General features: G+C 40.9%; 1 protein-coding gene across 2 annotated transcripts; it reads right to left on the reverse strand.

Moving 5' to 3' along the window:
• Positions 1-151: 151 nt before the first annotated feature.
• On the reverse strand, positions 152-19043 carry LOC115102400 (kelch-like protein 12). 2 transcript variants are annotated; one of them, XM_029622318.2, is made up of 12 exons: positions 18811-19043; positions 15965-16204; positions 15081-15234; positions 8091-8308; positions 3383-3532; positions 3050-3164; positions 2816-2922; positions 2539-2734; positions 2254-2412; positions 2043-2141; positions 1733-1919; positions 152-1239 (listed from the first exon to the last, which is right to left on the reverse strand). In XM_029622318.2, exons 2-12 carry the CDS (start codon positions 16145-16147, stop codon positions 1113-1115), a joined length of 1695 nt encoding a protein of 564 aa, XP_029478178.1. In that variant the 5' UTR covers positions 16148-16204; positions 18811-19043; the 3' UTR covers positions 152-1112. The 2 variants fall into 2 exon arrangements, with proteins under 2 accessions (XP_029478178.1, XP_029478179.1); XM_029622319.1 differs by having other exon boundaries at positions 1147-1615.
• Between the last annotated feature and the right edge of the window lie 1947 nt (positions 19044-20990).

Genomic DNA, 20990 nt, shown 5'->3' on the forward strand with positions numbered 1-20990 from the left:
GGGTGCGAGTGTCAGTCCAACACCTTAGCCATGATACCAAGAGGTCCGAACCCTTTGACAAAATCACTAGGCTTGTACTAAAGGTCACCACAGTACACATCAGCATAACATTCTGAATTGCCTTCACAACTGAATACAAATATAAAAGTGCTAAATTATCACAATGTTTATTCACTTTTCAAGTAACAACAAAAGACGTCAGTTTTTTTTTTGTCCAAACAAATCCACTGTGGACAAATGCATGCACCATACACACATCAAAAAAATAATTTTTGCTCTTTTGCTTTATTAGTAGTGTTCTTCAGTCTGTCGCTGGGGACAAAGTGATATTGACAAGATGACAGAACAGCAAAAGAGCAAGGAATCATGTGCGATTATGAACCGCTTTCCCTAAAATGTCATTCATTTCAAAATGTATTTGATACATTGAAAATAATGACTGTGTCAGGCAAATACCAATTATTAAAAAAGTGATTTGTTTCTAAAAGCACTTTATAAATAATAACAAAATCTACAAAGGCTTTTCTAATTGATAACCTGGCAAAAGCTAAATAATCATCATACTTGATGGTATGACAACAATCATCACAGTCCTAATGAGGCATCATGGTTGTTAGGTTCAATGTGGGCCACAGGGGCATAAGGCATATAGCAGCAGCAAACTGGAGTCTCTTGTGTTTCTTCTGCTCCATGGTTCATAACAGAAGTAGAGAAATATATTGCACTTTAAAAGATGAGTCAAAAATGTACCTCACAGGTAACCACTACAACGGGAACCACTAAAAGAGTGTCATGCGATCGAGTGGGTTGGGATGGATGTCTTCTTGGATGCCACAACTGTTGATGAGGAGACTGAAATAACTCATCTCTGTTATACACCCCCTGTCCCTTATCCATTGAATGCCAAGGGTTTTCCCATAGAAGTAACCAAACTCAGATGAGAAAGTCTGATAAATAATCAATCAAGAGACTTCGGAGAGGGCATATAGCACACTGGCTGCAAGTGAGTGATCCCTGTGTCACTCCATAGTAGTGGCACATAAATATCAAATTCAGGTTCAGGACTAGCTGCCTGCCCTCTTCCGCTTCATCCGACTTTTCTGAGGTAAATCTCACTTCTCTCGCAGGACACACACTCCTGCATCGCAGCGCTGTGTGGCCATGGAGGTGACCACCTCCCAGTTGTCAATCACTGGGTCGTAACACTCGATACTGCTCAGAAGGGAGTTTCCATCATACCTGGAGAGAGGACAAAAGAGCACAGGGAAGAATGAACAACATCATATGGCTGTGTTCAGTCACATCCTCATAATCGAAGACTGGACCATAAGGGGAGGTTGCTTTTATGATTCAGATATTACAATGTTATCTAAGCAAGAATAATATAAATCAATTAAAAGAGTTGTCATACATAATTTATATGAATAATCCCAACCAAAATGCATCTATATCTCTGTCAATACTGAAGTTGGGTACAGAGTCGTGGTCGGATGGTAACACTCCTGGCTCTATGCACATGTACAACTCTCAGCTGGAGACCGGGGTTCAATCCCTGTGTCCTCCCTTGACTCTATATCTCCTCTTCACCTGTCTCCCCCATTTGTTTCTCATCTGTCTGTCATTAAAAGCAATGAAAGGACAGTGATATGAACAGTGAATTTCCACTCCTTTAAAAATATTGGATATTTTAAATATATTAAAGTCGGAGAGGGGTTGGGATGTTTAGGCTTACCCAGCTATGGCGTAGAGTCGTCCCCGGAGGACAGTAGCTCCCACGTAGCAGCGGGGAGTGGTCATACTGGCTACCGTGGTCCAATAGTCTGTCCTAATGTTGTAAAACTCCACAGAGTCAAGATGCGCTGTTCCATCGAAGCCTCCCACCACATAGATGTGGTCGTTGAGCAAGGCTACACTGGCCCCTGCAACAAAGATTATAGGCCCTTCAGACATACTAACCATAGCCATATGTAGAGAGAGCCATACTGTATATAGTCTATATACAGCCCTGATACTATTATATTGTCATAGTCTGGAGTACTGACCTGAGCGTTTGGTAGCCATGGGGGTAACATTAGTCCAGTGTCCTGTGTGAGGGTCATACCGTTCCACTGAATTGAGGATGTTCAATCCGTCGTACCCACCTGCAACAAATTACATACATCCTTACTAAGGTCAGGGGGAAAACAGGTGGTATTTTACATATTTATACATCAACACCATTACAAACTTAAATAAAACATCTTTAATACCCACCTAGACAGTATATGAGTCCACTAGCCACCACCAGGCCAGCCCCTTCCCTGGCTGTCTGCATGTCCCCCAGCATACTCCACTGGTCAATATTGGGGTCATATCGTTCCATGCTGGTGTGACGGCGACTACCATCAAAGCCTCCAGCAACATAGATCATATCTGTGGGCAGAAAAGTGAGAAAAGAAACGTTCCAACAACTTTTTGGAAGTCTGCTTTAGATAACACTTACAGGGTTTTGTAACACCTGAGGACAATGAGGACTGTCAATCAGAGAAGATCCTTTACCTCCGAGTGTTGTCGCCCCGGCAAGGCCCCGCCGTACATTCATAGTGGCGACGTTGTACCAGATACCATCCTCGTCGGCCGTGTAGTCCAAGCACTCCACCGAGCTAAGCCGCGATCGACCATCGTAGCCGCCAATCACATACACGCGGTCATTGAGGGACACGGTAGCCACGTAACGCCTTTTCCGAGCAATGTTCTTTAAAAATATGCTTGGGATAAGTTAACCATGATCAGAGAATAGAGCCAAAATGTCTAATAAAAAAAAAATGCTACTTACAGGTAAAAAGCTCCACTCCTGAGTTTTAGGATCATACTTCTCAACAATATCTATAGGGGATTGTTGACTGCCGAATCCTCCAATAACGAGCAGGACCTCCTTGGCACCTTGAAGGAACAACAGTGAATCACATCTTCACAACAATAACAAGGTGGTAACTCCCACTAAGCTTGTATTGAATCCCTATTATTAGGATAAGAAAAGCACCTCAAAAAAGGGAGGGCAGTGCTGTACCTAATCTGGCTTGGGTGCGTGGCCCCTGCATCTCACTCCTCAGCTCAGGTCTAAGGTGAAATTTCTTGGCCTCATCCACAAGGTCTCGACAGGGAAGACTGCATCGAATGAGGGGCTGGAACACGTCAGAACATATACAGTACTTTATCCAGACATTAATAACACATAAAACACTACAAAAGTTTATTCCCCTGCTCAACACTTGCGGCCTGTTTTCTAGGCTCACACTATTAATCATTCTCAATGGAGAATCTTTATTGAAAGTGGATTTTAGGCCAGGACTAGGTTTAATTTATGTACGGGAAACTGGCTGTTGATGTATTACTGCCTCACCTCTGAGTCGATAACGTCTGTGATATAGCGCGGAGTGAGCAAAGGCATCCGCACATGCTCCAGCATCTCCGATAAATACGTCTCCCTCTCTTTCCTATTGTGTTTAACCCAATTCAACACTGCCTCGAATACAGGCTCCTCTGAGTCCACCTGCAAATAGAGAAAATATGTATTGACAACCACACCCTGACAATAAAACCAAACATGCTTGTTGTAAAAATGGTAATCCTCGAGTATAACCACCCAAGGTCAAACATGCATTCAATCACACTGATTTCTTCACAGTAAATTCTACAGTTTTAAATCAACACGCTATTACATTTAGTAGTGTTCCAGTGTCTATAAGGGTCCACACTTTTCAGTTATAATTAACACACTGCCCAGTGTAATGCCTTATTTGCATATTTCCCAGTGTTCCTTGCCTTTCTAGTGAATTGTGTTTCAAGACCGTATTTGTTAGTGACAGACACACATGGTTGTTGCATTCATTCATTTTCAGTTCTGTGGTCTTCACCCAGTGAGTGAGATTCTAAGCGAAAATGGTTTCATAATACATTTTTTTGACAATACAATAGGTATTTCATAAGGCCTTATACTGAGGGCCTGGTTATACCCTAATATAGTGGTCTGAAATTCACAGTTTACAGGCCATATCATGCCTTCAAGTCCACTTGTCCTGGCTTGCAAAGTGATATGTAATTCCAATTGGAATCCAGCCAGAGTGGGGATATCCAACATTTGGAATTCTTATTCACCCGCAACCTGCATTCAGAATGACTGCCAGGGTTGGGAAGACTAAGATATGAGACTTCCTAAAGCATATATACTTTAAAAACCATTTCAGTAACGTGTGCAATGAGTCCAAGTAACAGATTGGATTAGTTTAGAAACATTTGTTATTTATATTTAAGTGGCATAAGATTAATTCAATAATAAATCAACGTACATGCAAGACATAGATATTGAAACAAACAATTCTAAAAATCTACCTGAAATAGAGCATTCCGGGAAATATGATAATGATGGGCGTGGTTTTGGTTCAACTCTGATTATTAATAGTGAAGGGAAACTGAGGCTTTCTGAAATTGTTAATTACTCTGCGCTTCGACTATCTGTTCACAATGCTCATTAGTGACATCAACCGGTCAGCAATAAATAGCAGCATGTGATTATCAGATATACATTTTTTCTCCACTGTTTTCATTAAAACTCAGTGGTGCAGCGGTAAGTTGTTAGCTTTAGTAGTCTATAATCAGTTGGAATACCAGATTTGCACCTTTATATCATACTTCCCTTTTTTGCCTTCAAGTTGACTTTTTTTCAAAAACTGAATCTTTGGCATTATTTAGGATGCTTAAAACATAAGCTTTTACTATACTAAATAAAACAAAAATTAAATAAAACAAAAATTTGAACAACAATGCAGAAAGTGTGGTTTCACATAAAACAATTTTCAAAACATTAGGTCTTCAACGGGATTCGACCTCATAACCTCACACCCTCACATCCCCGAATGTTCCATACTCTACTTGCTAAGCTACTGGTCAGGTGAAATTTTTTGTACAAAAAACTATAAAGTAAGTATGGTGTCCAGTAGAGGTCGGTGTTTGAAAGCCACTTAGAATCTAAGAAAGCACCGAAACCACAGCCAAATCAGTGGAATCTCGCAACACATGTTTTGAAAAAGCACATGATCAAATGAAGCTTCGGACGTCATTGATGATTTGATTTGACTTCTGATAAAGTGATGTACGCATCGACACACACATTCCTCTGAGCTCCTGTATCAAATGTAACATCACTAGTTATTAACACCAACACTGGAGTTATTTTATACCAATAACTGTTAATTTAACACAGAGTTCATTTAACTCCTGAATCAACACTATACATTTTAGACCGAAAAATCAACACTAGGAAACACTGGCCAATTTTCTGTGTCCAAATAACTGAGATCAACTTCACTTCAAGAGAAAAGTCAAAATCAGGTTTTCATTTATGATGTAGATACAGTCAACTAGGGCACAGTTACAAAAATAACAGGAAATTGTGCCTTTGATTTAACTAAGTGTACAGTGCATTCAGAAAATGTTCAGACCCCTTCTCTTTTTCCACATTTTGTTACGTTACAGCCTTATTCTAAAATGGATGAAATCCAAAAAAATGCCCTCTTCAATCTACACACAATACCCCATGACAGGAAAAACAGGTTTTAGACATTTTTGCAAATGTATTACAAATAAAAAACAAATACCCTATTTACATAAGTATTCAGGCCCTTTGCTATGAGACTCGAAATTGAGATCAGGTGCATCCTGTTTCCATTGCTCATCCTTGATGTTTCTACAACTTGATTGCAGTCTACCTGTGGTAAATTCAATTGATTGGACATTCTTTGTAAAGGCACACACAACTGTCTACAGTATATAAGGTCCCACAATTGACAGTGCATGTCAGAGCAAAAACCAAGTCATGAGGTCGAAAGAATTGTCCGTAGACAATGGAAGAAGTTTGGAACCATCAAGACTCTTCCTAGAGCTGGCAGCCCAGCCAAACTAAGCAATCGAGGGAGAAGGGCCTTGTTCAGGGATGTGACCAAGAACCCAATGATCACTGTCACAGAGCTCCAGAGTTCCTCTGTGGAGATGGGATAACCTTCTAGAAGAACAACCATCTATGCAGCACTCCACCAATCAGGCCTTAATGGTAGAGTGGCCAGACAGAAGCCACTCCTCAGTAAAAGGCACGACAGCCCGATTGGAGTTTGCCAAAAGGCATCAAAAGAACTCTCAGACCATGAGAGACAAGATTCTCTGGTCTGACAAAACCAAGATTGAACTCTGGCCTGAATGCCAAGCATCGCGTCTGGAGGAAACCAGGCACCATCCCTACGGAGAAGCATGGTGGTGGCAGCATCATGCTGTGGGGATTTTGTTCGGCGGCCGGGACTGGGAGATTAGGCAGGATTGAGGGAAAGATGAACGGAGCAAAGTACAGAGAGATCCTTTATGAAAACCTGCTCCAGAGCACTCAGGACCTCAGACTGGGGCAAAGGTTCAACTTCCAACAGGATAACAACCCTAAGTACACAGCCAAGACAACCCCGGAGTGACTTCGGGACAAGTCTCTGAATGTCCTTGAGTGGCCCAGCCAGAGCCCAGACATGCACCCGATTGAACATCTCCGGGGAGACCTGAAAATAGCTGTGCAGCAAGGCTCCCCATCCAACCTGACAGAGCTTGAGAGGATCTGCAGAGAAGAATGGGAGAAACTCCCAAAATACAGCTGTGCCAAGCTTCTAGCGCCATACCCAAGAAGTCTTGAGGCTGTAATCGCCTCCAAACGTGCTTCAACAAAGTACTGAGGAAAGTGTCTGAATACTTGTGTTAATGTAATATTTCTGTTTTTTTTTATACATTTGCAAACATTTCTAAAAGCCAGTTTTTGTCTTTGTTATTCTGGGGTATTGTGTGTAGATTGATGAGGGGTGAAATGATTTAATCCATTTTAGAATAAGGCTGTAACGTAACAAAATGTGGAAAAGGTCAAGGGGCTGAATTACTTTCCAAATGCACCGTATATTACAGATATTTGATCACGAAAATCATGACAAACAAAAATACTTTGAATTCATAGGTAAACTATAAATAAAGTCCCATGGTTATAATTATGTTTTTATAAAGAAAGATATGCGCTGTGCAGTTAAAGACAGGAATTTTCAGAGCACAAAAGCATACTTAAATCAAATTGTCTTCCCCATAATTTCAGAGCCAGGAAAATCTGCACAGCGGGCACCATTAATGGAGATTATTGTAGGTCTACACTTGCACTGTTCCTTTCCAATTTGAGACTTGGGAAAAGTGACCCCACGCTTTCAAAGACGACCCTGAATGGAGATCAGAAATGCACTCGAGGCAGCATGACTGTGTGCTATCTGAATTCACAAACAAATTCAGTACACTATTCAACTTTGGTAGCACTTTACATCAAGTTTCTCTTATAGCTCAGTATCATCATAATTACACCAGTAACAACATTGTATTAACATGTTGTTACTTAGTTCTTCAGTAATTGTAGTTTAATTGCATATAAATTTAATTGTAATTACAAAAGAGGAACAGTGACTTTTCCTATTACAAAAACCATTCAACTCCATTAATATGCATTTACGAAGTGTTAAGTTTTTCTTCCGTCGAAAGAGGAGGACCAAAATGCAGCGTGGTTATCTCGATACATCTTTAATAAAGATAATAACGAACAATACAAAATACTAGAAACGTAACGTGAAAAAACCTAAACAGCCCTATCTGGTGCAAACAAACACAGAGACAGGAACAATCACCCACGAAACACTCAAAGAATATGGCTGCCTAAATATGGTTCCCATTCAGAGACAACGATAAACACCTGCCTCTGATTGAGAACCACTCTAGGCAACCATAGACTTACCTAGACAACTCTACTATACCACAATCCCATAACCTACAAAAACCCCAAGACAAAACACACCACATAAATAACCCATGTCACACCCTGGCCTGACCAAAATAATAACGAAAACACAAAATACTAAGACCAGGGCGTGACACAAAGGCTACGTAATGGCTACCTAATTTACAAAGGCTACAATGTAACAACAACAATATTACAATCCAATTAGAGCTTTAAAACACAGGTATAATACCTCATCAAATCCACCTTTGTTTACCTGGATTTCATCGCATTTAACTAGTTTTTCAACCTCGTTCTGGCAGAGCAGCATAAACTCCTCATGTTGAACAACCTCAGGGAAGTGCTTCTGAGAGAAGAGCTCAGCGGCCTGCATCAGGTCAAGGCAATTGTGGGTCTCAGCAAAGTCCCGAATGCCCAGGCAGTTTGTGGGATCAAGCTGACTATCCAGAAAGTCACAACATGCTCTTTTCACTCCTGAGGAATACAAAGAAGTGCAGGACGTTAATTTGTGAAATAATGTTGAAGTATTTAAAACTATATGTATATGTAACTTTTTGGGCAACCTGACAAAATTCACATAGAAATGTGTGTTATATTATCTGTCACTCTCATTAAAAGCAAGTCTAAGAAGTGGTAGATATGTTCTATGTGTGTCATTTCTTTGCTTCCCGTTGTTTTTGTGTCTTTCAATTTTGGTTTTGTACACCAGCTTCAAACAACTGAAAATACAATATTTTTGGTTATAGAAAATATATTTCGCAGCGGTTTAGATGGTACAATGATTCTCTACACTATACCTGCTTGTTTTTTTCACAAACTGCAATTTGCAACCTGGAAATGGCAGAGCGATTTCTGCCTAGTGCATCTTTATTTTGCTAAAAACTAACAATGTTTCAACTATTAGCAACACATTAGCCAATCATATTGCACAAACCTGATAAGGGGTGCTGATGGGTGTGCATTTCCTTTTACAAAGGAGCAGATTTAGATTTAACTGTCATACAGCTGTTTTGAAAGCCAAGAAGAAAAAATAAAAATTGAGTACAATACAATTATATAATTGACTTTATTGGGACTGGACGCTTAGTTAAGGCTGCCAAGCTTGCTAGGACAGAACAAATACAACAAAGGCCAAAGCCTTTGAGCCCAACAATGGCAGGAGTCTCTCACAGCCTACCCCACCCAAATTGAGAGGCCTTTGAAGCCCCCTCCCACTGTTCAGTCCATCCACTGGCATTTTATACCAGAAATCTGCCTCTAGAAAAAAGCTTCTCCCAAGTGGGTGTGACACCTACAGTGGGGCAAAAAAGTATTTAGTCAGCCACCAATTGTGCAAGTTCTCCCACATAAAAAGATGAGAGAGGTCTGTAATTTTCATCATAGGTACACTTCAACTATGGCAGACAAAATGAGGGGGAAAAATCCAGAAAATCACATTGTAGGATTTTTAATGAATTTATTTGCAAATGATGGTGGAAAATAAATGTAAATGTAAATGAAAATAAGTATTTGGTCAATCACAAAAGTTTATCTCAATACTTTGTTATATACCATTTGTTGGCAATGACAGAGGTCAAACGTTTTCTGTAAGTCTTCACAAGGTTTTCACACACTGTTGCTGGTATTTTGGCCCATTCCTCCATGTAGATCTCCTCTAGAGCAGTGATGTTTTGGGGCTGTTGCTGGGCAACACGGACTTTCAACTCCCTCCAAAGATTTTCTATGGGGTTGAGAGCTGGAGACTGGCCAGGCCACTGCAGGACCTTGAAATGCTTATTACGAAGCCACTCCTTCGTTGCCCGGGAGGTGTGTTTGGGATCATTGTCATGCTGAAAGACCCAGCCACGTTTCATCTTCAATGCCCTTGCTGATGGAAGAGGTTTTCACTCAAAATCTCACGATACATGGCCCCATTCATTCTTTCCTTTACACGGATCAGTCGTCCTGGTCCCTTTGCAGAAAAACAGCCCCAAAGCATGATGTTTCCACCCCCATGCTTCACAGTAGGTATGGTGTTCTTTGGATGCAACTCAGCATTCTTTGTCCTCCAAACACGACGAGTTGAGTTTTTACCAAAAATTTATATTTTGGTTTCATCTGACCATATGACATTCTCCCAATCTTCTTCTGGATCATCCAAATGCTTTCTAGCAAGCTTCAGGCGGGTCCGGACATGTACTAGCTTAAGCAGGGGGACACGTCTGGCACTGCAGGATTTGAGTCCCTGGCTGCGTAGTGTGTTACTGATGGTAGGCTTTGTTACTTTGGTCCCAGCTCTCTGCAGGTCATTCACTAGGTCCCACCGTGTGGTTCTGGGATTTTTGCTCACCGTTCTTGTGATCATTTTGACCCCACGGGGTGAGATCTTGCATGGAGCCCCAGATCGAGGGAGATTATCATTGGTCTTGTATGTCTTCCATTTCCTAATAATTGCTCCCACAGTTGATTTCTTCAAACCAAGCTGCTTACCTATTGCAGATTCAGTCTTCCCAGCCTGGTGCAGGTCTACAATTTTGTTTCTGGTGTCCTTTGACAGCTCTTTGGTCTTGGCCATAGTGGAGTTTGGAGTGTGACTGTTTGAGGTTGTGGACAAGTGTCTTTTATACTGATAACAAGTTCAAACAGGTGCCATTAATACAGGTAACGAGTGGAGGACAGAGTAGCCTCTTAAAGAAGACGTTACAGGTCTGTGAGAGCCAGAAATCTTGCTTGTTTGTAGGTGACGAAATACTTATTTTCCACCATAATTTTCAAATAAATTCATTAAAAATCCTACAATGTGATTTTCTGGATTTTTTTTTTCATTTTGTCTGTCATAGTTGAAGTGTACCTATGATGAAAATTACAGGCCTCTCTCATCTTTTTAAGTAGGAGAACTTGCACAATTGGTGGCTGACTAAATACTTTTTTGCCCCACTGTACTACCTGTCTCCCCCTGTCTGGTACAGGTACCCTCGCTACACTCCCCCCTCTCTCCCGAGCTATCGCTCGCCTTCAGCACACACACACTGTTGTGGCGAGTGACTCTGAACTTACAGTGGCTAGCCCCAAGTCATTATCCTCTACGGGATCAGTGTCCCTTCACCGGGATGATTGAGCTAACATGTGCTAATGTGATTAGACAAGAACATAACAAGAACATTTCCCAGGACATAGACTTGTCTTATATGGGCAGAAAACTTAAATTCTTGTTCATCTCACTGCACTGTCCAATTTATAGTAGCTATTACAGTGACAAAAATACCATGCTATTGTTTGAGGAGAGTGTACAACAACAAAAATCTTATCACGGCAACTGGTTTGTACATTCACCTCTGAATGTAAATAATGTACTTACATTCAGTAATATTGCTCTGATTTGTCATCCTGAGGGTACCAGAGATAAAATGTAGCATAGTTTTGTTTGCTAAAATCACATGTTATATTCAAATGTAGGAACTGGGTTCTAAAGTTTCTGAGACTGCACTTATGAAGGTGGTAAATTACCTTTTAATGGTGTCAGACAGAGGCTCTGAATCTGCCCTGGTGCTCCTAGACCTTAGTGCTGCTTTTGATACCATCGATCACCACATTCTTTTGAAGAGATTGGAAACCCAAATTGTTCTACACGGACAAGTTCTGGCCTGGTTTAGATCTTATCTGTCAGAAAGATATCAGTTTGTCTCTGTGAATGGTTTGGCAAATCAACTGTAAATTTCAGCGTCCCTCAAGGTTCCCTTTTAGGACCACTATTGCTTTCACTATATATTTTACCTCTTGGGGATGTCATTCGAAAAACATAATGTTAACTTTCACTGCTATGTGAATGACACACAGCTATACATTTCAATGAAACATAGTGAAGCCCCAAAATTGCCCTCGCTAAAAGCCTGTGTTTCAGACATAAGGAAGTGGATGGCTGCAAACTTTCTACTTTTAAACTCGGACAAAACAGAGATGCTTGTTCTAGGTCCCAAGAAACAAAGAGATCTTCTGTTAAATCTGACAATTAATCTTGATGGTTGTACAGTCGTCTCAAATAAAACTGTGAAGGACCTCGGCTTTACTCTGGACCCTGATCTCTCTTTTGACTAACATATCAAGACTGTTTCAAGGACAGCTTTTTTCCATCTACGTAACATTGCAAAAATCAGAAACTTTCTGTACAAAAATTATGCAGCAAAATTAATCCATGTTTTTGTTACTTCTAGGTTAGACTACTGCAATGCTCTACTTTCCGGCTACCCGGATAAAGCACTAAATAAACTTCAGTTAGTGCTTAATACGGCTGCTAGAATCCTGACTAGAACCAAAAAATGTGATCATATTACGCCAGTGCTAGCCTCCTACACTGGCTTCCTGTTAAGGCAAGGGCTGATTTCAAGGTTTTACTGCTAACCTACAAAGTTTTACATGGGCTTGCTCCTACCTATCTTTCCGATTTGGTCCTGCCGTACATACCTACACGTACGCTACGGTCACAAGACGCAGGCCTCCTAATTGTCCCTAGAATTTCTAAGCAAACAGCTGGAGGCAGGGCTTTCTCCTTTAGAGCTCCATTTTTATGGAACGGTCTGCCTACCCATGTGAGAGATGCAGACTCGGTCTCAACCTTTAAGTCTTTACTGAAGACTCATCTCTTCAGTACGTCATATGATTGAGTGTAGTCTGGCCAAGGAGTGTGAAGGTGAACGGAAAGGCTCTGGAGTAACGAACCGCCCTTGCTGTCTCTGCCTGGCCGGTTCCCCTCTCTCCACTGGGATTCTCTGCCTCTGACCCTATTACAGGGGCTGAGTCACTGGTTTACTGGTCCTCTTCCATGCCATCCCTAGGAGGGGTGCGTCACTTGAGTGGGTTGAGTCACTGACGTGATCTTCCTATCTGGGTTGGCGCCTCCCCTTGGGTTGTGCCGTGGTGGAGATATTTGTGGGCTATACTCGGCCTTGTCTCAGGATGGTAAGTTGGTGGTTGAAGATATCCCTCTAGTGGTGTGGGCGCTGTGCTTTGGCAAAGTGGGTGGGGTTATATCCTGCCTGTTTTGCCCTGTCCGGGGGTAACATCGGATGGGGCCACAGTGTCTCCTGACCCCTCCTGTCTCAGCCTCCATTATTTATGCTGCAGTAGTTCATGTGTCGGGGGGCTAGGGTCAGTCTGTTATTTCTAGAGTACTTCTCCTGTCTTATCCGGTGTCCTGTGTGAATTTAAGTATGCTCTCTCTCTCTCAGAGGACCTGAGACCTAGGATCATGCATGAGGACTATCTGGCATGATGACACCTTGCTGTCCCCAATCCACCTGGCTGTGCTGCTGCTCCAGTTTCAACTGTTCTGCCTGCGGCTATGGAACCCTGACCTGTTCACTGGACGTGCTACCTGTCCCAGACCTGCTGTTTTCAACTCTCTAGAGACAGCAGGAGCGGTAGAGATACTCTTAATGATCGACTATGAAAAGCCAACTGACATTTACTCCTGAGGTGCTGTCTTGTTGCACCCTCGACAACTACTCTGATTATTATTATTTTACCATGCTGGTAATTTATGAACATTTGAACATCTTGGCCATGTTCTGTTATAATCTCCACCCGGCACAGCCAGAAGAGGACTGGCCACCCCTCATAGCCTGGTTCCTCTCTTGGTTTCTTCCTAGGTTTGGGCCTTTCTAGGGAGTTTTTCCTAGCCACCGTGCTTCTACACCTGCATTGCTTGCTGTTTGGGGTTTTAGGCTGGATTTCTGTACAGCACTTTGAGATATCAGCTGATGTAAGAAGGGCTATATAAATACATTTGATTTGATTTAAAGTTTGAACCCCTGCTGTTTCTGAATTTGGGTACATTTTTAAGCAAAAATTGAAAAAAAGTGTCCATTCCTTAATCTTGTTCTGCACACCTCCAAAACTAAGGTCATGTGGTTTGGTAAGAAGAATGCCCTTCTCCCCACCGGTATGATTACTACCTCCTGAGGGTTTAGAGCTTGAGGTAGTCACCTCATACAAGTACTTGCGAGTATGGCTAGATGGTACACTGTCCTTCTCTCAGCACATATCAAAGCTACAGGCTAAAGTTAAATCTAGACTTGGTTTCCTCAATCGTAATCGCTCCTCTTTCACCCCAGCTGCCAAACTAACCCTGATTCAGATGACCATCCTACCCATGTTCGATTACGGAGATGTAATTTATAGATCGGCAGGTAAGGGTGCTCTCGGGTGGCTAGATGTTCTTTACCATTCTGCCATCAGATTTGCCACCACTGCTCCTTATAGGACACATCACTGCACTCTATACTCCTCTATAAACTGGTCAACTCTGTATACCCGTCGCAAGACCCACTGGTTGATGCTCATTTATAAAACCCTCTCAGGCCTCACTCCCCCCTATCTGAGCTATCTACTGCAGCGCTCATTCTCCACATACAACACCCGTTCCACCAGTCACATTCTGTTAAAGGTGTGCTCCCTCTCCGGCCTCTAGGTCACCAGGCTGCTCATTATGGTGCACACCTGTCACCATCATTACGCGCACCTACGCGTCATCAGACTCACCTGGACTCCATCACTTCCCTCATTACCTTCCCTATATATGTCACTCCCTTTGGTTCCTTCCCCAGGCGTTATTGTTTCTGTTTCATGACTGTGCGTTGTTCGTGTTTCTTGTTTTGTATTATGTCGCGTTTATTTATTAAAACACTCACTCCCTGAACTTGCTTCCCGACTCATCGTCAAAAAAGGCCGCCAAAGCACACACATCCCTGGATCGCTCGTCTTTTTTTTCATTTTAATGGCAGCTAGCGACTGAAATGAGCCACAATTATGGACACTCTTACTGAGAGTTGTGGCTGCTTCACGTGATGTATTGTTGTCTCTACCTTCTTGCCCTTTGTGCTGTTGTCTGTGCCCAATAATGTTTGCACAATGTTTTGTGCTGCTACCATGTTGTTGTCATGTTGTGTTGCTGCCATGGTATGTTGTTGTCTTAGGTCTCTCTTTATCTAGTGTTGTGGTGTCTCTCTTATTGTGATGTGTGTTTTGTCCTATTATAGATATATATTTTTTTTACATTATTTTTAATCCCAGCTCCTGTCCCCGCAGGAGGCCTTTTGGTTGGCCGTCATTGTAAGTAAGAATTTGTTCTGACTTTCTTAGTTAATGTTTTTTTAAAGTAAAACAAAATGGTACTTTATTCCGCAGAGTACATACTGTGGATGTAAAGTATAGTGCATATAGGACACCCTGTCCAAGGGTTGTCATATTATTTTTTGACTTCTCAATTTACCTTTGAGCTGCAGCAGACAGGCAGCAGGAAGCAGTTCCTGGACATTCTCCACTGTGACTAGGACTGTCTCTGTGTAAACAAAGTCCAGCAGGATCTCCATGGTGGACGCAGTCAACCCCTGAATGTCTACGAAGGATTTCCCTTTCTCTGACAGCTGCAAAAGAACAACAGCAAAGACAGACACGTCATCTTAAATGACTAGTTACTAGTAGTACTAGTTAGTAGTCTCTCTCGCCAGACCCTGGATGCTCCGCACACTCCATCTGGCTGTGAGAAGAGACTAGACTAAAGGGGAATACATCACACAAAAAATATAAATTGTTAATTATTTGTCATACATGTGTAGGAAGCAGTGAATTATAGTCAGCTTTGTTAGTAAAAGAGCAATGCTCACCTGATTATTCATAGAGAGCTAAAAATGTTAAAGGAATGAAACTAGGTCAACTGAGCTGCAGAGAAATAATTAGCATTGGACTATTTCTGCTATGCACTTTCATGGCTTTTTCATGGTTGTGAATATGATCCATGCGATTTAGTTCAAGTTTTTATTAAATGAATAACCAGACGGCAGTCCGATAAGACACCGAAAGACAAAAAATGAATAGCAGTTTAATTTCAGCCTACACAAATCTTAGCTGGGTTCTAAGCACAAGGGATATGTAGAAACTATTTTGGTAATGTCAACCTCAGAATCAGTAAATCAATTATTCCCTGTCTCTTTCTGCATATAAAGAGAACCACCAGCAAAAGTATTTAGAAAGTTATTATTGCTGATGACACTGGTGATCAGTCTGGTTAGGATTAGATTTCCGGGCAACCTTTTTTTGTCCTGGTTTTGTGAGGAGTCACCTCTACATTATCGCCAGTCTTGTGCTTACAGTTACCTCGCTGGTGAACATGGCGCAGAAGTAGTCACTGCAGGCTGCCAGGACAATGCGGTGCACAGGAAAGTCAGTATTCTCCACTCTCAAAGTGATGTCACAGAGTGTGTTGCTCTTACGAAGTGCGTTCATGGCATTGAGGATGGATTTGGCATGGGAGTTGGTCATGATGTCTTTGGGAGCCATGGTACTGTACTTGACAAGAGGGCCTCAAGTTTCAAGAATCTCAACGTGCTGCAATATCTGGCAAAAACAGAAAAGCGTGATTGAACATAGTTTGCAGGCAAAGATGACAAATGATGATACATTACATGAGACCTCGACCACTGAGGTTCACAGCTGTTTAATGTGCAGGCAAAATACATGTTTTTATTTCACCTTTATTTAACCAGGTAGGCTAGTTGAGAACAAGTTCTCATTTGCAACTGCAACCTGGCCAAGATAAAGCAAAGCAGTTCGACACATACAACAACACAGAGTTACACATGGACAAACATACAAGAGAGCAAACATACAATCAATAATACAGCAGAAAAAGTCTATATACAGCATGTGCAAATGAGGTAGGATAAGGGAGGTAAGGCAATAAATAGGCCATGGTGGCAAAGTAATTACAATATAGCAATTAATAAACACTGGAATGGGAGAATGTGCAGAAGATGAATGTGCAAGTAGAGATACTGGGGTGCAAAGGAGCAAGATAAATAAATAAATACAGTATGGGGATGAGGTAGTTGGATGGTCTATTTACAGATGGGCTACGTACAAGTGCGGTGATTTGTGAGCTGCTCTGACAGCTGGTGCTTAAAGCTTGTGAGGGAGATATGAAATTGTGTGCCAACATAATGTGTAACGTAACTTATATAAAAAGTAATTACTTATATTTTGCACCATTTTCTTCAAACCTGAAAATGCTGTGAAGGCACGCCCATTTTCTGAAGAATTGCATTATGGGCCCTCAAAGCACGGCAATTGTATCCACTGCTTATTTAGGATTTTATTTGTATTTATTTTTTTGAGAAATTGTTTTTATTTTTGTATTATTATTATTTTATTTTACATAGGGGAACACAAGTACATATAAAGAATATGCAAAGGACAATTGGGCTAGGGGGTACAGTATCACATTACACAAGGACCTCAAGGGACATACATTTATAATTCTAAAAGCTTTTTTGTTGGTAGAGTATTTAATTGTCTTTAAAATATGTTTCAATTTATTTTTGTAAGGTAAGAAAATGTGTTTTATTTGTACATTTACATTTATAAATAATAATTTTGGCCAAAATAATAATTACGTAAATTAAAATTACATAAAATTGTTTCAACTTATTTCTATCATAGGTAAAGAATCAGTGTAAATCTTCATAAATGTGTTCAATTATAAATCTACTGATGTCTTGCCACAGATTTCTGACATGAATACAATGCCAAAAAATATTCAACACTGTTTCTGGGTGGTCACTACAATATATATATTTTTTACATTTTTTAAAACTATTTCATATAGTGAAGAAAAAAAAGAAACTTCCTTCATTTTGTTAATAAGTATGTATGTGTAGCAACATCCAACCTTTTTTCCAACTGATATTATCAATAAAACCATTCCAATAAAGCATGACATAAAGTATAGATACAACAACCTGTTGGAAAAAAAGGCTTGTATAGCTCTATTGTTGTTGAATGGACCAAAAGAAAAACAAATCTTTCCTACCAATGAGTCAACAGGGTTAATCATAGGTATGTTTTTATTTAACCTTCATTTAACTAGGCAAGTAAGTTAATAACACATTCTTATTTACAATGACGGCCTACCAAAAGGCAAAAGCCCTACTGCGGGGGTTAAGGTCATGTTCTGAGGATCAGGTCTTGACATTTTCCTGAATAATAAATCAACACCTGAGGGAATGGCATCTTAAACAATTGAAAAATCTTTAGGCGTGACAGGGATCTTGTAAAGTATACTTTTATGAACTGGGTGGTTTGAGCCCTGAATTCTGATTGGCTGAAAGCCATGGCGTATCAGACAGTATACCACAGGTATGACAAAACATTTAGTTGTACTGCTCTAATTATGTTGGTAATCAGTTTACAATAGTAATAAGGCTCATCGGGGGTTTGTGGTATATGGCCATGGTCAATATACCACAGCTAAGGGCAGTGTCCAGGCACTCCGCGTTGTGCATAGGAACAGCCCTAGCCGGCATATATTGGCCATATACCACACCTCATGCTTAAGAATACTTGTATTTTGGCGAATGTAGTATGACATCAGGGAACTTTTGGCATACTAACTATATCCATACTATGACCAATAATCATACTACATACTTAAGTACGAGTATTCGAACACAGCTGGATTCCGATAGCTAGCTAACGTTCCATTTCTTTGGCTAAACTGGTGTAGCACATGGGGATGTGTGGAACTTACTCCTCAGTCTGAAGTGTCCCCACATGCGCCAACAAATTGCTATATTTTCGCGTAGCGCCGACTGGCTCGCTTTAGGGGGGGGTCACGTGTGCCAGCAAGGCAGAGGTTCCGAGTTAGTGCCAGGTATGGGCCGAATTGGGAGGAAGTTGTACTCGTTAAATAAGCGACGTTACACTGGCATACGTCCAATTTGAGTTGAATTAGATTTACTCAAAGCAAGGATTTTAAATAAGATGTCACCTTATGACGTTTTCCAACTCCAAATAGCTAACTAACTAGCAGGTGGTTATGCCAAGGCCAACTAGCCGCAGATAACCGTTGCTAACTACGAGTTAATGGTTTGAATGAATATGACAGACAAACTACCAAATAAGGAACACGAATGGCACACACAGTATCAAGCAATACAACTACCCACCACCTAGCTAGATAGCATTAGCAAGCTAACTAGCTAACTCCAATGCAATGATGGCAGACGTCCAAGTCACAGTTGAGGATGCCAAATGTGATCCATGGTAGCGTGTGCTTTCCTGCAATAGTGTGGGCTATTGCGAATGAGTTTTTCAAAGTAATTACTAACAAAATATGAATTTCAAGGATGTCGCAACAAATCTTGCTGGAAAGCCTTCCGCAGTCAGTGTAGCCTTTGACAAAAACACGATGACTATACGTCACGACTCACATACGCACAAGCAGACCTCTAATGTGAATGTGCATGTTTTTACTATTGAAAGTAAACACTGAACCAATGTAAACACACCCGCAAAAACTCAGAATCAAAGCAATACATTTTTTTCTCCCTTTTTAACAAATGTGGCAAGTTTTGTTTGTTTATTTATTGTTGTGACCGCCTGCTTGAAATCGCAGGCGCAGGGTCGCTGGAGTTCGATTTCTTATGAATGGTGCCAAAAGTGCAACATCGTCAATCTGGCGCACACCGGTGCTCATCCACAAGAGTATATTTAGTCCCTGGGACATCATTCCTACTATATATACAGTACCAGTCAAAAGTTTGGACACACCTACTCATTCAAGAGTTTTTCTTTATTTTTACTATTTTCCACATTGAAGAATAATAGTGAAGACATCAAAACTATGAAATAACAGCTTCTATCTCAAGGCCATCAGACTGTTAAACAGCCATCACTAACATTGAGTGGCTGCTGCCAACATACTGACTCAAATCTCTAGCCACTTTAACAATAAAAAATTGGATGTAATAAATGTATCACTAGTCACTTTGAACAATGGCACATTATAAAATGTTTACATACCCTACATTACTCATCTCATATGTATAAACTGTACTCTATACCATCTACTGCATCTTGCCTATGCCATTCGGCCATCACTCATCCATATATTTATATGTACATATTCTTATTAATTCCTTAACACTTGTGTGTACAAGGTAGTTGTTGTGAAATTGTTAGACTTGTTAGATATTACTGCATGGTCGGAACAAGAAGCACAAGCAATTCGCTACACTCGCATTAACATCTGCTAAACATGTGTATGTGACCAATAAAATTGGATTTGATAACACATATGGAATCATGTAGTAACCAAAAAAGTGTTAGTAGCCACCCTTTGCCTTGATGACAGCTTTGCACACTCTTGGCATTCTCTCAACCAGCTTCATGAAATGCATTTAAATTAACAGTTGTGCCTTGTTAAAAGTTATTTTGTGGAATTTCTTTCCTTCTTAATGCATTCTAGCCAATCAGTTGTGTTGTGACAAGGTAGGGCTGGTATACAAAAGATAGCCCTATTTGGTAAAAGACCAAGTCCAAATTATTGCAATAACAGCTCAAGTAAGCAAAGAGAAATGACAGTCCATCATTACTTTAAGATATGAAGGTTCAATGAAGGTCCAATCCAGAAAATGTCAAGAAATTTGAAAAGTTTATTTAAGTGCAGTCACAAAAACCATAAAGCTCTATGATGAAACTGGCTCTCATGAGGACCGCCACAGGAATGGAAGACCCAGAGTTATCTATGCTGCAGAGGATAAGTTAATTAGAGTTACCAGCAAGAGTTACCAGCAAAATAAATGCTTCACAGTTCAAATAACAGACACGTCTCAACATCAACTGTTTAGAGGAGACTGCGTGAATCAGGCCTTCATGGTCAAATTGCTGCAAAGAAACCATTATGAAAGGACACCAATAAGAGGAATAGACTTGCTTGGGCCAAGAAACACTTACAATGGACATTAGACCAGTGGAAAGTTGGTCTGATGAGTCCAAATTTTAGATTTTTGGTTCCAACCGCCGTGTCTTTATGAAATGCAGAGTAGGTGAACAGATGATCTCCGCATGTGTGGTTCCCACTGTGACGCACGGAGTAGGTGGTATGATGGTGCTTTTCTGGTGACAATGTCTGTGATTTTATTTAGAATTCTAGGCACACTTAACCAGCATGGCTACCACAGCATTCTGCAGTGATACGCCATCCCATCTGGTTTGCACTTAGTGGGACTATAATTTGTTTTTCAACAGGACAATGACCCAACACACCTCCAGGCTGTGTAAGGGCTATTTGATGGAGTGCTGCATCAGATGACCTGGCCACCACAATCACCCGACCTCAACTCAA

Source organism: Oncorhynchus nerka, linkage group LG20 (assembly GCF_034236695.1).
Source record: "Oncorhynchus nerka isolate Pitt River linkage group LG20, Oner_Uvic_2.0, whole genome shotgun sequence".
NCBI classification, from domain to species: domain Eukaryota; kingdom Metazoa; phylum Chordata; class Actinopteri; order Salmoniformes; family Salmonidae; genus Oncorhynchus; species Oncorhynchus nerka.

Coding starts and splice junctions, on each gene's coding strand:
- LOC115102400 (XM_029622318.2), bottom strand. CDS start 16,147: ATGGCTCCCAAAGACATCATGACCAACTCCCATGCCAAATCCATCCTC. Junction 2,413..2,538: donor CGGGGCGACAACACTCGGAG/GTAAAGGATCTT, acceptor TTCTGCCCACAG/ATATGATCTATGTTGCTGGA. Junction 2,142..2,253: donor TGGACTCATATACTGTCTAG/GTGGGTATTAAA, acceptor AATTTGTTGCAG/GTGGGTACGACGGATTGAAC.